Below are 16,106 nucleotides of genomic sequence, written 5' to 3' on the forward strand. Positions count from 1 at the left end.
AAGCCTACATATTTTTTGATGAAGTAAACAAATGATGGACTAATTACATAGTAAACAGGGCCAAGAAAACAAATGGAAACAAATAGCTCATGGATAATTCAAATCCACGTCATTCAGTCTGTTTCATAACTATTGCTTCCCTCGATACATATATCTCTTAATGCAATACGGTCACGAATTCAACTGTAGTTACAGTGTGGTGTGGTTTTTATAAAACTGACTAGTTATATTTGTAAAGTATACTGTTGTTTTCAAGTGTTCTGTTCTTCACAGTTTGTGTAAAAAGAACAATTATGTTAATGTCGTTCAAGTTCAACAGTCATTCTTGTCCCCGCGGTTCGTCAATAGTGTGCCAAGATTTTGTGATTTTTCTCTAAAACCGATTTAGGGAAAAACATTTTTTATGCTGCTAACTTGTTTAATATGATATTGATAATATTATCATAAAGCGAGGACAATTACAAATGGCTAAAAGGCGATTACGCACGTTGGATGTTTATAGCTACGTCATAATGGCTGCTACGTTTTGCTTCACTTTCAAACATACAGGATGTTACCTAAAAAAAATAAGCTTTATATCTGGTTTCAAATTTCTATCCTTGAGAAAGATGTACAACTAAAACTTTTATATTTTAATATCCTTTTTGTTTGGAATGATTTGAATAAGATCAATTTATAAGACCACAGATGAAGTTTCGAGATGTCACCCAACCTCATACCCAGGGTGTCGCCTCCACAGAACCCGTCTCGCACATGATGTTAAATCGGCTGTAAAACCTAAAAGTACACGGACACCAAAGACATGCAATGAAACATAAAACAGAAGACATGTCATTCAAACACCGTTTTGTATTCCACAAGTGTTAAACATGAATAGAGGCATAAATAAGGTAGAAAAATCCATGTTCACCGGCTTTCGTTCAAATTTTCTTTTAATTATGCATAGAACTGGTTTTAGGGCAACTCTTGTTTAGGTAAATATACAGGTGTTATTTGCATGAGTTGAGTATTTATTCTATCAAAATCAAAACGGTAACAAATCGATCTCAACGACATGCTTATACTTCTTTCATGTCGACCAGTCGACCTCATTGGTGTATTACTGAAAAGTGTTTACGTGAACTATTCATGCATGCCTAAATTATTTTGCGTAGGATTGTGAGCTAAGATATTTTTTCATTGTTATCATTATCTTTATTCTCATCGAAATTTCAAAACCCAAACATGACGCAAGGACAAAATATGATGGTGAAAACATTACGAAGATAAACCAAAATATAGTATAAAACATGGCTTTCGGCCCGTTTTCTGCCACTTTTTATTGGATATGACTAAAATGTTGTCATGACTTTGAAGCCTCCGGGAACGCAGGCCGTTGTTTGGGGACTGGGAGCGGATGTATTTGTATAATCATCATAATCCTAAAATGCTTGCTAAATTTAGATTACAACAGATCTCCTATAAAGATATTCATAGCGTTCCGCCTAATAGCAGTCGAGAGTCAAAACGATCTCAACAATACCGTTATTATTTTTTTCTGCCCGTCTGAGAGGTGTAAAACATAGGATTTCTCTAGATTTAAGCTCAATGGTCAGTTTTTTCAAAGCTATTGATGTGGTGGTGCAATAATTTTAACTAACACTTGCAAATAGAGTTGAATGGATTACACTTAGCTGTTATATTAATCCCACACAAAAAATCTGTAAATAGGTTCGAAATTTGTCAGTGAACAATTTTGGCTGACATGCAGTTGCTTTTCTTTTTAATGATTCATTAGCTAAAGACACCCGTCGGGAAAATAGCTATTTTGTTGCCCAAGTTCCTAAGGTCAATTTAAAAACTTTGCTAAACTTAATTTGATGTATGCAAGGACCATGAAGCCAAAGCAGCATTCCTAGAAATTGGTGTGCATTGGCTGTACGCACGGCGCGGTTCAATTATCTTCAGATTTCAGAGAATTCAGTTTTGTCTTTCTTATTGTCTTTCGTCGACACTAATGAATGGCCGGACGACTTTGGGGTGATGTATCCGTTAATTCCATAGATTCGAGAAACCTAATATTCGGGAAAAATTCATGTAATTGCGACTTTTCGTTTTTCCGGTCAAGCCAAGACTTTGAGATTTGTGAAAATATAAACAGGGTAATATTTTAGTGATCGGAATGTTTGTACCAGTAAATATCAAGGCATTATCCCACGATTAATTAATATTCGGCTCGTTTGTAAAACATGTTTATAGTAATTATACACTTTTACTTGTTTCAATTTTCCTGTTTATTTTTTTAATACAGTTTGGCTTTTAACATGACCAAACGTCAGAAATGGTTTTGCAAAGCATCATGGTTTTGGCATATGATTATGTTTACAATTACTACAGGAATATTCCGTGCAGGATTGCATGACGGAGGGATGTATAGCGAGACTTAATTCCGAAAATCGAATGGATCATGCAATCATTCACGGAAAATCCGTTTGGTAATTTTTTCTATAAAATTGCTAGAGTGAAACACAACGACTTTCAAACATTTAGCCAGTTAGACTACATTCACAAATCACACAGAATCACACGTTTTTCTCGTTTGAACACGCAGAAGCGGTCAAATTTTCATCCATTTTTACGGTGTGAGTGTAGCCCTAAAAACCTTCAATTTAAAATGCCACCTGCCAAATTAAATTATTTGTTATTAGGCAGTGTGTTTCACTCTAGCTTTTATATAAACGATCTTTCTCCTCAATCACCAGTTATGAACATTTCAGTCTATTACGGTAAGCGGTAACGCTTGATCAAGGGGGAAAAATGGTCTTCATTTTTTGTTCAATTCTATATTTAAAGTAAAAGTGCGACCATCGAGCTTCAAGAAAAGCACAATCGTCCGGAAAAACCCCCAGACACCGAAATCATCTTGAAAAGAGAAAACACGATGAAAGTCAACAAACGATGTTTTGCAAACATTCTCTTGTTTGCATTGCAAAAATTATTTTTAACTTGCCTAAGGACATGCAACTTTTTTCTTTTATTACAAACTGGAAATATTAAAAATATTTTATAAGGGAAACAGACAAAGACTTCCCCAATCTTTATCTACTAGTCTTTTCAGGAAGCGTCCTGATCAATATTAGCAAAAACTGACCAATTCAAGGAATGGAAAATCTGCAGCCAACCGACATACTGGAACAGTCAAAGGACTATTTTAAAGACTTTCAATTCGATATTGTGTCTGTTTCAACTTCACGATTTAGGAAAAGTGATTTTGTGTATATATAGACTGTAAAAAAATTAGGTTCTAAGTTAATAATACTTATAATACTAACTAAATACACGAACCCACAAGCTTTGTAGCTTTAAAAATTAATATCGTGTCTAAATAAAGGCATATTGTATCGTATCGTATCGTAACTTGTATGCCTCGCTACAGAAGGGCTCTTACACAAAATCTGCCCCCTTTGCCCTCGCATCGACGAAATCGTTGTTCCAGCGTCTTCTTCAGTTCAACTTTTGTACTTCATAATTCCATCGTTTTTGTACAGAAAGCTTTTTATTTCTTCGTGAATTGCGTAATAAAACTGGGTGCCCTAATAATTTAATTTTAAAACTTTCAGAAGCAAGGAATCTGAGAAATCATTTCACATGATAACTCACTTTTGTTGTGACGGCCTATGACGTCGTCATCTTAGATCAGCTGGCCAAGGGGGGAAACGTTAATACCTAACAAAACAAAAAACAAATAATACTCAGTAAACTCAAATAAAAGTAAGTCAAATCAAATATGTCACTGATCACAGTCATGCTACCTGTATATACAGGTCAGTGGTTGCCGGTGAGACGTTCACGTCACCTTGGTAACGAAACATGGCGGCTGTTTTGGCTGATCCAGAGTCAGAAATGCCAAATGATATGGACGAAGATGGCTATATTTTGGAACGTATCCTTTTATATTGCCAACATTTTTTCAAAAAACATTCTCGTTCACTTTATGTGATCAAATTTCTCGAAATTGCTGCAATTTCCCTCCTTTGAGTACTGTACTTGTACTAGTTCACTTAGTTCAGGGACCAGTCACTATTGGTCTTGACATAACACAGCCACCGGACTGCTTTTAGGACCTCATGATGTATAATTATTTTATAAATTTCATTTTATCTATTAAGCTGACTGGAATTCTGGAGGTGTGCAAATCGCGCTCCAGAGATTTCAAAAAATACGAGTAAATAAATAGTTCAGTAGAAGACATAAAAATTGCACTCCCACTATCTCAGTTGAGCGATTATACATGCTTTTAACTTAACTACTGTACTAGAGGTTACAATTCCTGATTACAATGATGAGGATTTCATATATGAAGAGGTGAAGTTCAAACAATTGCATCTCTCTAGAAATATGCATTACCTAATATCAACATTTCATTCAAAATCTTCACCACTTTTATAATTTTATTAATAATATAATACACATAATATTCCATCACTTTTTAATAAAGGTTCCAGTTGATGACAACTTTTCTGTGTCAGGTATGTATGACTGATTAATTACAGTACTAATGTTTGGACATCTTCAATGTGGCATCCATATAATATTTCTTCACTCATGTCTGTCAATTTTAAAGTACATACAAGATGTCCATATAAGCACACTAACTATTTCCAAGTTTAAAGAACTTTTGCGTGCATAGTAAGTCCTACCTAGACCACATTGTGAAACTAGACACATGTGTACTTCTGGGCCAAATAGAGTTATTGTCACTGATATTATATTTTTTATACTTTACAAACACATATAATTTATTCCATGCAGAAGGAAGTGAAGATTTTGAAACTGCAATCAAAGCATTGAAAGAGGAAATTGTGGATAATACTGTTTTACAGGTATTAGTATTTAATTTAAGGAAATATAGGTTTTAGAGATAATAGTAAACCTTTAATGAAGGTAAATAGTTAAACATGATTTGTGTCACTGTTATGTTAGAACTGTCATGATAATGAATAAATTCAGTTCTGTTAGGAGTATAACCCTAAATATTTCTGGTGGGGTCAAAGTGTCAATATATGTCATCTAATTTACACTAAAACTACATTTCAGCTAGCCAGCTCCAGCACGATTTTCAGTAGTTTTAGTGCATTTCTCATTCATCATGATCATGAACATTACCCAAGGAACTCTTTTCTGAATAATATAGTTTTGTTGCCATTGTTCTTTTTGCCAATTAGCTTCCATATCAAAAGGGAAAAAGATCAAGATTTGTTTAATATTTTTTTTGCAATGAGGCTATATGTGTATTGGGTTCATTAATAATTTAATGATTAATTTAATGATTTAATGAGTATAATTTCTCACTGTAGCAAAAGCCAACCACAACTACATCATCTGAAGCTACTGTTACATTGGTAGGTTTTTCACACCTGAAGTATTCATTATGTTCATTATTTATTTTTATGACTTAAAACTTTAGTCAAATGTGGTATAAAATTACTGCCGGAATGTGAAAAATATTTCTTGAAACTTTTTCAAACGTATAGGGCCTTGGTCAAGAGTTAGTATCATTCCCCTAATGCATGACTATAACATATAATTACTTTTCTCAGAGACCGGAAGTGGTTGATGATTTTGTGAGAAATTTTCTGGTAAAAATGGGAATGAAACGGACCTTGGATTGTTTTCAGACAGAGTGGTAAGTATGGTACAGTTCCACCAATCTCAATAATGAATCATAAATGTAATTGATTATCCTCTATTAGATGTTCATAATATATAATATAAACTATTATGCACATAGTTTATTAACTATATAGGAACAAACAACCATGTAAAATAAATAAATAGCCCACAATACAAGCTTGCAGGGCCGTACGTAGAGAAGAAATTCTGCGGTGCGATGACGTGAGATTCTTTTGGGAGTAAAACTTTTCTGGGACGGATTGATTGGTCGCATGGTCCAAGACGTCTTCAACCACTGTATTACATTTTATCATGTGGCTAATATTCGTTATTTTTATGTTCAAATGTGAAGGTACGAATTACAAGAATGTGGGCTTATAAATAAAGAAGAGGTGCAAGTTGTTCCAGATATTTACGTCAGGTTTGCATTTCTATCCATTCAATATTTTTTCAGATTTAAGCTGTCAGTTTACGTCACCGCTCGTATTTGTATTTTAAAAAAAATTTAAAACGATTTGAATTTGTCTTTCGACATGCCAAAACGTTAGTCTTTCTATTCTTTGGTTTTTTATATTACTTTAATTCCTACTGTATAGACTATGGTCGAAATTTCTTTTATTTCTTTAGAAATGAACATTTAGATGACCTGGTTAAGTCTTTACGCGACGAAGTTATGCGATTCAAGGATGCTGCAGAGTACGTCTACAATTCTTTTTGCTTTCACTCTGATTCATAATGTTATTGCAGTTGTATCAACAGAGAACATTTTTTATATTCTTAACACTGGCATGGTCTAGATGGTTGTCGCGGATATAAAAATACTTTTTAAAATGCTAAAATTTTGTGTTAAAATTATGTCCTATTTTTCCATTCTCCAGTCGTGCACGTCAAACGTATGTGCGTCTAAGAAAAGAAAGAGATTTTCATCGAATGCATCATAAAAGAGTCGTTCAAGAGAAAAATAAACTGATTACAGATCTCAGGAGGTGAGAACTACATTCCACGTAGAGAGTAAAAGTAAATACTGATAAAAAAAGTACATGCATGCTGGGTCGAAGGTCTTACAGTAATCGTTGAAATTTTCGAAGAAACATACTTGGTCTCATTCATCTTTTTCTCTCACATTCGTACAGACTCAAGAAGCATTATGCGTCATATGAACCAACTTTGAAAACTTTAAAACAGAAATATGAGGTATAAAATTCGTTTTAAGATTATATAAAGCGTGTAAGCGTGCAATTTAATATTCATGGGTGCTATTTGTACACGATCTGCATGTTTCACTGTCATGCACAGATAATCAGCTGAGCTATATATACCTCAGTATTAAATATTTAAGTGCGTTAGCACATGCATGAGAGACATTTGTGACTGTTTAATGTGTAAAAAATACATTCCTGTTAGGTCGCTTTAAAGGAAAAAATGTTAACAAAATTGGAGCGAGATCGAGCGGTCGGACAGGTGCGCATTATTGATTTTATTTTAGCACAGCTACCGTATAACAACAGATATTCTGTAATCATGTCATTCGATAGTGAATCCTGATAATCGAGTCTATAAAAATGTGTGGATTTAGCGAATGCAACATACATAAATATTGTCGCTTAATTGCAGATTGTTGGTCTTCAAGCAAGTTTTCAACCTACTGCTGAAAACGTGGAAATGGAGGAATCTCTCGCAAGTAGAGGTACGGTATTCTATATACCACATGTAGCTACTATGGTCATGTGAAACAAATTACAGCTTTTTGTTTGTAATGATGCTCTCCTGTACATCGATCATGCAGGTAATGAAAATTTTGGAGTGAAGAAAAGTGATCCAGAAAGTCCGCCGAACAAAAATGATGTCCCAGCTGAAAACAAGCCTGTGAAACATCCAAAGGTTAGTCATCGTCTATGTGAAGCATGTGCAAATCTTGTTTCCTGCACAAGCCATAATTTATTTTCCAGCATGATTGTGTTGTATAAATACGTGTCTCCTTTGATCCTGTGTAGGATAGTGCCTTTCCTCAGGATATGGGAATCAATCCATTGCTTATTCAACACAAAGGACCATCGCCTCATCTCACTAGAGCTGGTGGTTTTAGACTGACCAATACAATCACTGCACATAATATGGCTGTTAGTTCGTAAGTATAGCTTTATGTATTTGATATGCTGCCATCGCATGTGATGTTGAGAAGGCATAGTACTTGTAGTGTAAACAGTCTTTATCACCTGGCGCCTTACTTGACTGATTCTACTTTTAGTAGTTTACTTTTAGTTTCTAAGAGAACAAACACTGCAGTTTATTTACTCATTTTATATAATTTTTTTAATTGTTTAAAACTGAATCTTATTTCAGCATTGCCCTTCATCCTCGCAAGCAAGTATTAACAACTTGTAGTGATGATCACACGTGGAAAATGTGGTCTGTTCCAAGGTACTTATATGCCAGTGTTCGTCAACGTAAAGCGTCATGCAGTAAAATTTTATTCCACGATATGGAAAATACAGGAGGAAGTTGTAAAAAACTCTTGCATGCGTGTTTATTATTTCAGTGGAGATATTATAATGACTGGCGAAGGACATAAAGACTGGATTGCAGATTGTGATTTTCATCCAGGGTAAGTGAAAGATTTATCGTCAAACAAGCAATGGCGCGTCGAACGGTTTTTGATGGAATAATATATTCATGTCACACTATAGAGAATTCGGTAGATGAACTAGGTTCCGCTAAGCAACGTTGTTCTGTACCCCACGAACATTGCTCTTTACAAATTGCAGCAACTTTTTAAAGCCTAACATTATAGATAGATCTCCAGTACCGTAAAATCATATCCTGACCATTCCTTTATTCTGATATTTTAACTTAAAAATTGTTTCAGTGGTGGTAGTTTGGCGACTGTTTCTGGTGATGCAACAGTCAAGATCTGGGATTTCACCAAATCGGAATGTGTTTTGACATTTACTGACCATATTCATGCGGTATGGGGCTGTTCCTGGCACTCCTGCGGTGACTTTCTTGCCACTTGCTCAATGGATTGTACTGGAAAAATATGGGATGTTAACAGGTATGATATATACCGCACTATATCGTTACCCATGCAGGATGTGTGATAATATAGTTGCTCTTTACAATTCATGTTTCCTTTATTTCTTAGCGAAAGATGTCGCTCAACTCTTCGTGGTCATGCTGACTCAGTAAACAGCATTACTTTTCTGCCATATTCTAATAATTTACTGACTTGCTCTGCTGACAAGACTATTTCTTTGTGGGATGCAAGAACGGTATTATTTTAAAATTATTTTATAATGAGGAATAAAATGAAAAACAAAATTTTGACTCTTCTTTCTCCTTTATTTTCAGAGTCTGTGTGGTCAAACCTTCTTTGGTCATATGCATTCTATCAATCACTGCGTTTTCAATTTGAGGGTAAGTATTGCTTCATGTCTAACCTCTTTACTTTGCATGTAATTAAAATGGTATATATAACTTTTTTCGTACTATAATTTAGGGAGATACAGTAGCCTCGTGCGATTCTTATGGTGTTATTAAGTTATGGGATGTTCGTACAGTTGGATGTCTTGCTAGTGTTGATCTTGGTCCTCACCCGGCTAACCGGGTAGCATTTGATCCAGGTTGTACGGTGCTAGCCGTGGCTAGTAATGATGGTTCTGTCAGAATGTATGACATTGCTTCAGGAAAACAATCTCAACTTACTGGCCACGAGGAGGCTGTTCAAACAGTTTTGTTTGACAAAACTGGAGAATTCTTGCTTTCTGCCGGCTCTGATGGGACCCTCAGAATTTGGTCTTGAGAAGAAAGCATGATCATAAGGCATTTATTCGCCAATTTAAAACTATTATTTATCGAGTGACATCTACGTTATGCATGTGATAGCTTAAGCCATAATTCAACTGTTTTCTGTGCGTGATTTAAACAAAAGGTCTATGCTTAGATGTCTTTATAGTAACATATTTTTAAACTTAAAAACGTTTTAAGTTGTCTAAATAGCTAAGTTTTAACTCATTTCTATGTGCTTTCCAACAGCAGTCGTTCAAAAGTCATGCAGTTTCATCAAAGTCATCAATTTTCCTCTTATTATAATACGGCAGCGAGACACAGAACAAAGTGCGTTTTACCATTTACAAACAATTATGTTTTACGTAAGTAATGAGTGCACTGGACTTTCAGGGACTGGTTGTATAAAACTCTTTAACTACACTTTGCTTAGTTTTTTAAATCCTAGTTAACTCAGAAATACACAACTCTGATTGGCCAATTTTGTTCTTAACTACAGTTAAAAGTTAACTAGTCTTTTATACAACTGACCCCAGATGTCTATCGAGACTTTCTTGAATGGTTTGTTCATAATTTTTGACAAACCTTTTAAGACGAAAGAGGAAGCCTTTTGTTATAGGCGTCCCAGAAAAAAAACTGCACCATAAGCTCGATTCAATTAGAGGTAAAAGACTTCAATTGTTTCAATTAAATTTGATAAAATATAGTAAAATGCGGTCACCAGAATCTTGTGTTGCTTTTTGTCGGCCACCATAATGATGGGTGAAAACTACGTTGTTGAAAATAAACGCAGTATTCAATAATTTCTAATTCAAGAATTGTTCTTCTCCAGATACACATGAGATCAATATCTATACCGTAGCACGTGATAACAGGTTGTTTATTGTTTTGACAATCGACACTGGCCCGGTTGTGTACTAATATTGTGAAGTAACCTGCAGTCTCTTCAGTTGTTCTTCAAAATAAAATGGATCAAGGAGGGCTCGTGGAAGAACCTGACAAGGATGATAAAGCACGATTGGCGACATGTTTTTATATACCACAATTGTTAGGTAACATTGTAAGTAACCAAGTCGCTGTCATATTGTGTTTTTGTCTTCAATCGTGTTCAAAAATTATAACAATGAGTTCGAAACATTGACACTAAAAAATATATCGACCAGCACGTCCATTGACGTTGCCTTTCTGCTTTTACTATATATATCATTTATATAGCATTACGGCATATCAAATAGTATGCAGAACTAGAAAAATATGATATATAGCTATATATATAAAATATGCTCAGTTGACAACTCATGAGCATTTCAATGATTCAAAAAATCTATCAGACAGTATATATTTACCAAATAAGCTACTTAATATATTCAAATTTAAAAACGCGATGTGGATTTTTCATTTTTCATTTGAAATCAACAAACTTCTTCATTTCAGAAATATATTAATAAGCGTTAAAACACAAAACGTAACAACTTTTCATCCGAATAAAATTTTCCGTTTGAACAAATTGTTGTACTGCTGAAGCGAACAGACTTGAAATTATAATACATGCAGTAACAAACAGCATGCATTCTCTATATAGCATTGAGATTAGACGTTCCAATATTACAATAGGCTGCATGTCGCAGATATCAAATTTTCTGCATTTCATAATTTTAGATTGTAATCCATTGCTACAATAAATTTAGACATTCTTTGTGATGGTATGCTTTTAATAACATAAAATTCATAAACATTAAAAATCCAGTAGGCTATATAATGCAATATGGAATAATATATCTAGGATATTCCTATTGAATTTACCCAAATTTAACTCAATTATTGCACAATGATTATACTTAATCTGTAGTCATATAAGGAAACGACACTTGTGTAAGAATTACTTATTATACTCTATCACTTTAATCGGCATTGTTAAAACTCGAAACGCGTGAACAGCATCACCGTGGCTGCATGCAGTAAAGCACACACAAATGTTGAGAATGAAGATGAAGATAAATTATGGTTTATGTACAGGGAAAAAGTGCGAATATACAAGTGTTTTATCGATATCAGCTATATCAAAAGTAGATTCTATTCCACGCCATAGTTGATTTTCAACGAATTTTATAACGATTTTGTTTTATAAGCCGTAGCCGCTATACTCAAACTCACCCTGTATCATTGGCTGTCTGTTGCAATTCATTCAACTGCATGTGCAACAAAGGAGGTTAACGTACAAATTAGATAAGGATTGAGGTAAATCTTAGTGACTTAAGTCTTAATACTCACATATACTTTCACATACAAATGACTTCCTTATTCGACATTGGAAACATTATTCTTTTGTATAATAAACCAGACATCCAATGTTATGGACAGCGATACTCAGCACCACGATCATCACGACTCCTTGAAAGAGACACCTAATCAATCAAATGGAGATGGAGACTTTTCTGTGTACACCGACGACACAATGTTTACAATATCATCGAGAGAAGATGTGGATAAAATATGCCGGATCTGTTATGGTGGTGAATCGACTTATGATAAGCTTATAACACCATGTCTATGCTCTGGTTCAACGAAATATGCCCACGAGACCTGCCTATTGCAGTGGATTAATTACAAAGGATCAAGAACATGTGAACTTTGTCTCTTTAATATGGAAATACATTGCAAGGGAATTAAACCTTTTTGGAAGGTATGTATACATCATTCATTAAACAAGTGGGGATCGATATTTTCTAGTATAGCTAAGCCGGTGGTTATCGTTAAAGTTGTTCCGCGGCTAAAATATGAATTTTCTTTTACTCTAGTGGCAAAAACCAAAATCATGTGATGCGGTAACAACGTTATCTCTCTTATACAGCGTAGTAATGTTTATGTTTCTGGCCATGGTGATCTGGATAGCAAAAAACAGATGTATCTCCGCTCTCTGCATCACCTTATATTGCCTGTGTATTGTAGCAGTTGCTTATTTCTGCTATTGTTGTGGCTATCTACATTGTATGAAGCCATATTGTAGAGCATTTTGGGAAATCAATCGTCGTTGGTCTGTCGTAGCTCGCCAAATAAGTTTGGAAAATGAAGACAATTTTGATAGCGAGGTTTAATTAGGTCAAAATGTCGACTCGGACTATTTTAGGAACGTCGGTACGATAATGTTATCACTAATTCAAAACCATGAAGACAACACTCCCTGTAAAGAGGGTTCTTAAATCAGCAAACTCTTTTGAAAGTTGCGTCATTTAAAACCACTGATTGATCCGCAAACTCGTACCCAGGGTTTTCCTCGTCTGAATGTTGCGTAAACGGCGGTTTTAAAAACGGCCAGACGCCCAGACCGGCCTGTTGAATTTCAGTACAGAGCGATTACTGCATGGTATTTTAGAGTGATTCAAGAACTTTGGTCCAAATAAAGAGGTAATTTATAGGCAGAATTTAAACCCCAGTCAAACCAGAATGAGAGCTGATGAGAGTTTCAACAGCACACTATCGTGCATTCGCATCAACTGCCATCGACTTCGAACTGGTTCAAAATTTGATGAGAGTTGTTGGTATGTCGTGTTGGTATGGTCGGTCATGGGAGTTGATGAGAGTTGCATAACAGCTAGCGGTTTGCATTTTGTAGTAGCATGCAGGCTCAGCAATGTAGTAAAAAAAGTACAAAATAATCCCTGCTACGCACGCATCCCTGCATAGCATTCGGTCAACTTCACTAGTCAACTCTCGCTTCTTAAGTGTCATTCTTGTTTGCCATCGCACCAGAGTTTAGAAAACTGTCGTTCAAACTCTCTTCTCTATTCTCATCAACTCTCATTCTCGTTTTGACCGGGGCTTTAATCTTGCGCCGAGGAAGATAGCTCGTTATAATTTTGGAGAAAACAAGTAGTTATAACTTTAGAGAAAACAAGTGGATCTATATACTCGTTGAAAACAAGACTGGTCTAGTTGTATAAAGAGGTTGTTAATTAAAGAAATTATAGAGTAAGTGGTAAATCCTTAGTTGTAATTAGTAGCTTTAAATAGTTAATTACATTGCTTAATTAATAACTACAAGTTAATTGCGCGTATAGAAGTACAAGTAGATTGTGAACAGACTAAGGACTTCGTGTTTACTAAAATTATTTTTCTTGCGAAAATGTTTTTTCTTGTGCCAATTTTTTTTTTCGTGTCAATTTTTTTTCTTCAGTCTTTTTTTCTTGTCCATTTTTTTCTTGTGTGACAATTTTTTCTGTGTTCAAATTTTTTCCAGTCAATTTTTTTTGTTGTGAAAACATGTAAAATATGTAAAATATATACATAGTAAAAACATGTTGTCTTCTAAAAGGACTGAAAATTAAAAAGTCAGAAAAAAATTTCAATTAAAATTTAAAAATTTCCCGCTTCTAAAAAACTCGTGTTCACTTACCGTAATTTTTCTTCACGAAAATTTGGCAGGGTGATTTTCTCGATATTGAAAAAAATTATATTTTTTTACTTTTTTAAAATCTGCTACCGGAATAATATACACACATATTGAAGGTTGGTATTAACATGACATCCGGTGGCCCAGTGGTTAAGGATGCGGCCTACCAGTTTGTAAGGGTAGGTTCGAATCCTGCATGGGAAAGGTTCGATTTTTCACACCGAAATTACTATTTAATTTAAAATTCATCGAAAAGGATTAGATCAAATAGAGAACAATAGCTTTCGACAAATGACGCGGTGGTCTAGTGGTTAAGACGTTCGTCTCTCAATCCGAAGACAAACGTTTCAACTCCTGGCAATGCAACAAAATTAGCCTGAAAAATCTCGGTGTGATTTGGAATGCGTAAAACAGTGAAAAGACTTCTCGGACTTTGCGAAAGACTGTAAATTGAAAAAAATTTGAAATAAAAAAACTTAAAAAAAAATTATCGCGTTCAAAAGTACCTGAAAATTGAAAGAGGAGCACAAGTAAAATAAGTTTTAAAAACACGTGTCTTCTAAAAAGCCTGAAAATGAAGAAAGTCAGACGGAAAAAAAAAAACAATTTCCCGCTTTTAAAAAACTCATGTTTACTTACCTTAATTTTTTTTCACGAAAATTTGACAGGGTGATTTTCTCGAGACTGAAAAAATTTAATTTTTTTCCCTTTTTTGAAATTCTCTTAGATTTTTTTTTTTACGAAGAAGTATTTTGTCTTGGGCTACTGTGTCTGTCTTGGGCTACCTGTGTCTGGCTTGACACAGGTAGCCCAAGACAAAATACTTCTTCGTCAAAAAAAAAATCTAAGAGAATTTCAAAAAAGTGAAAAAAATTAAATTTTTTCACTCTCGAGAAAATCACCCTGTCAAATTTTCGTGAAAGAAAATTAAGTTAAGTAAACATGAGTTTTTTAAAAGCGGGAAATTGTTTAATTTTTTTCCGTCTGACTTTCTTCATTTTCAGGCTTTTTAGAAGACACATGTTTTTAAAACTTTTTTTTAACTTGTGCTTTTCTTTTAATTTTCAGGTACTTTTGAACGCGATGAATTTTTTTTGGTTATTTTATTTCAATTTTTTTTTCAATTTACAGTCTTTCGCAAAGTCCGAGAAGTCTTTTTCACTGTTTTACACATTCCAAATCACACCGAGATTTTTCAGGCTAATTTTGGTGCATTGCCAGGAGTTGAAACGTTTGTCCTCGGATTGAGAGACGAACGTCTTAACCACTAGACCACCGCGTCATTTGTCGAAAGCTATTGTTCTCTATTTGACCTAATCCTTTTCGATGAATTTTAAATTAGATAATAATTTCGGTGGGAAAAATCGAACCTTTCCCATGCAGGATTCGAACCTACCCTTACCACCTGGTAGGCCGTGGCCTTAACCACTGGGCCGTAGGATTGGTTGTTGATACCAGCCTTAATATATATGTTATTGAGGTAGCCGAGTTGTTAAGGCCACTGCCTACCAGGTTGTAAGGGTAGGTTCGAATCCTGCATGGGAAAGGTTCGATTTTTCCACCGAAATTACTATTTAATTTAAAATTCATCGAAAAGGATTAGGTCAAATAGAGAACAATAGCTTTCGACAAATGACGCGGTGGTCTAGTGGTTAAGACGTTCTTCTCTCAATCCGAGGACAAACGTTTCAACTCCTGGCAATGCAACAAAATTAGCCTGAAAAATCTTGGTGTGATTTGGAATGTGTAAAACAGTGAAAAGACTTCTCGGACTTTGCGAAAGACTGTAAATTGAAAAAAAATTTGAAATAAAATAACAAAAAAAAAATTATCGCGTTCAAAAGTACCTGAAAATTAAAAGAAAAGCACAAGTTAAAAAAAAAGTTTTAAAAACACGTGTCTTCTAAAAAGCCTGAAAATGAAGAAAGTCAGACGGAAAAAAATTAAACAATTTCCCGCTTTTAAAAAACTCATGTTTACTTAACTTAATTTTTTTTCACGAAAATTTGACAGGGTGATTTTCTCGAGAGTGAAAAAATTTAATTTTTTTCACTTTTTTGAAATTCTCTTAGATTTTTTTTTTGACGAAGAAGTATTTTGTCTTGGGCTACCTGTGTCAAGCCAGACACAGGTAGCCCAAGACAGACACAGGTAGCCCAAGACAAAATACTTCTTTGTCAAAAAAAAAATCTAAGAGAATTTCAAAAAAGTGAAAAAAATTAAATTTTTTCAGTCTCGAGAAAATCACCCTGTCAAATTTTCGTGAAAAAAAATTAGGGTA

At 34.6% G+C, this 16,106-nt stretch overlaps 2 protein-coding genes across 2 annotated transcripts; both read left to right on the forward strand.

The window, feature by feature from the left end:
* Positions 1–3,816: 3,816 nt before the first annotated feature.
* Positions 3,817–9,473, forward strand: LOC114527231 (sperm-associated antigen 16 protein-like). The gene is made up of 20 exons (XM_028548917.1): positions 3,817–3,922; positions 4,298–4,344; positions 4,478–4,508; positions 4,792–4,862; positions 5,337–5,381; positions 5,580–5,665; positions 6,005–6,073; positions 6,280–6,348; positions 6,531–6,638; positions 6,786–6,846; positions 7,057–7,113; positions 7,267–7,339; positions 7,439–7,533; positions 7,647–7,780; positions 7,996–8,073; positions 8,192–8,257; positions 8,519–8,704; positions 8,795–8,921; positions 9,001–9,066; positions 9,149–9,473. The coding sequence occupies exons 1-20, from the start codon at positions 3,850–3,852 to the stop codon at positions 9,449–9,451; spliced, it is 1,845 nt and encodes a 614-aa protein (XP_028404718.1). The 5' UTR covers positions 3,817–3,849; the 3' UTR covers positions 9,452–9,473.
* A 905-nt stretch (positions 9,474–10,378) lies between these two features.
* LOC114527507 (E3 ubiquitin-protein ligase MARCH4-like) lies at positions 10,379–13,536 on the forward strand. The gene is made up of 3 exons (XM_028549225.1): positions 10,379–10,495; positions 11,777–12,118; positions 12,234–13,536. Exons 1-3 carry the CDS (start codon positions 10,403–10,405, stop codon positions 12,528–12,530), a joined length of 732 nt encoding a protein of 243 aa, XP_028405026.1. The 5' UTR covers positions 10,379–10,402; the 3' UTR covers positions 12,531–13,536.
* The last annotated feature ends 2,570 nt before the right edge of the window (positions 13,537–16,106 follow it).

This window comes from Dendronephthya gigantea, unplaced genomic scaffold (assembly GCF_004324835.1).
Source record: "Dendronephthya gigantea isolate DGI-Jeju-01 unplaced genomic scaffold, DenGig_1.0 000000F, whole genome shotgun sequence".
NCBI lineage: Eukaryota > Metazoa > Cnidaria > Anthozoa > Malacalcyonacea > Nephtheidae > Dendronephthya > Dendronephthya gigantea.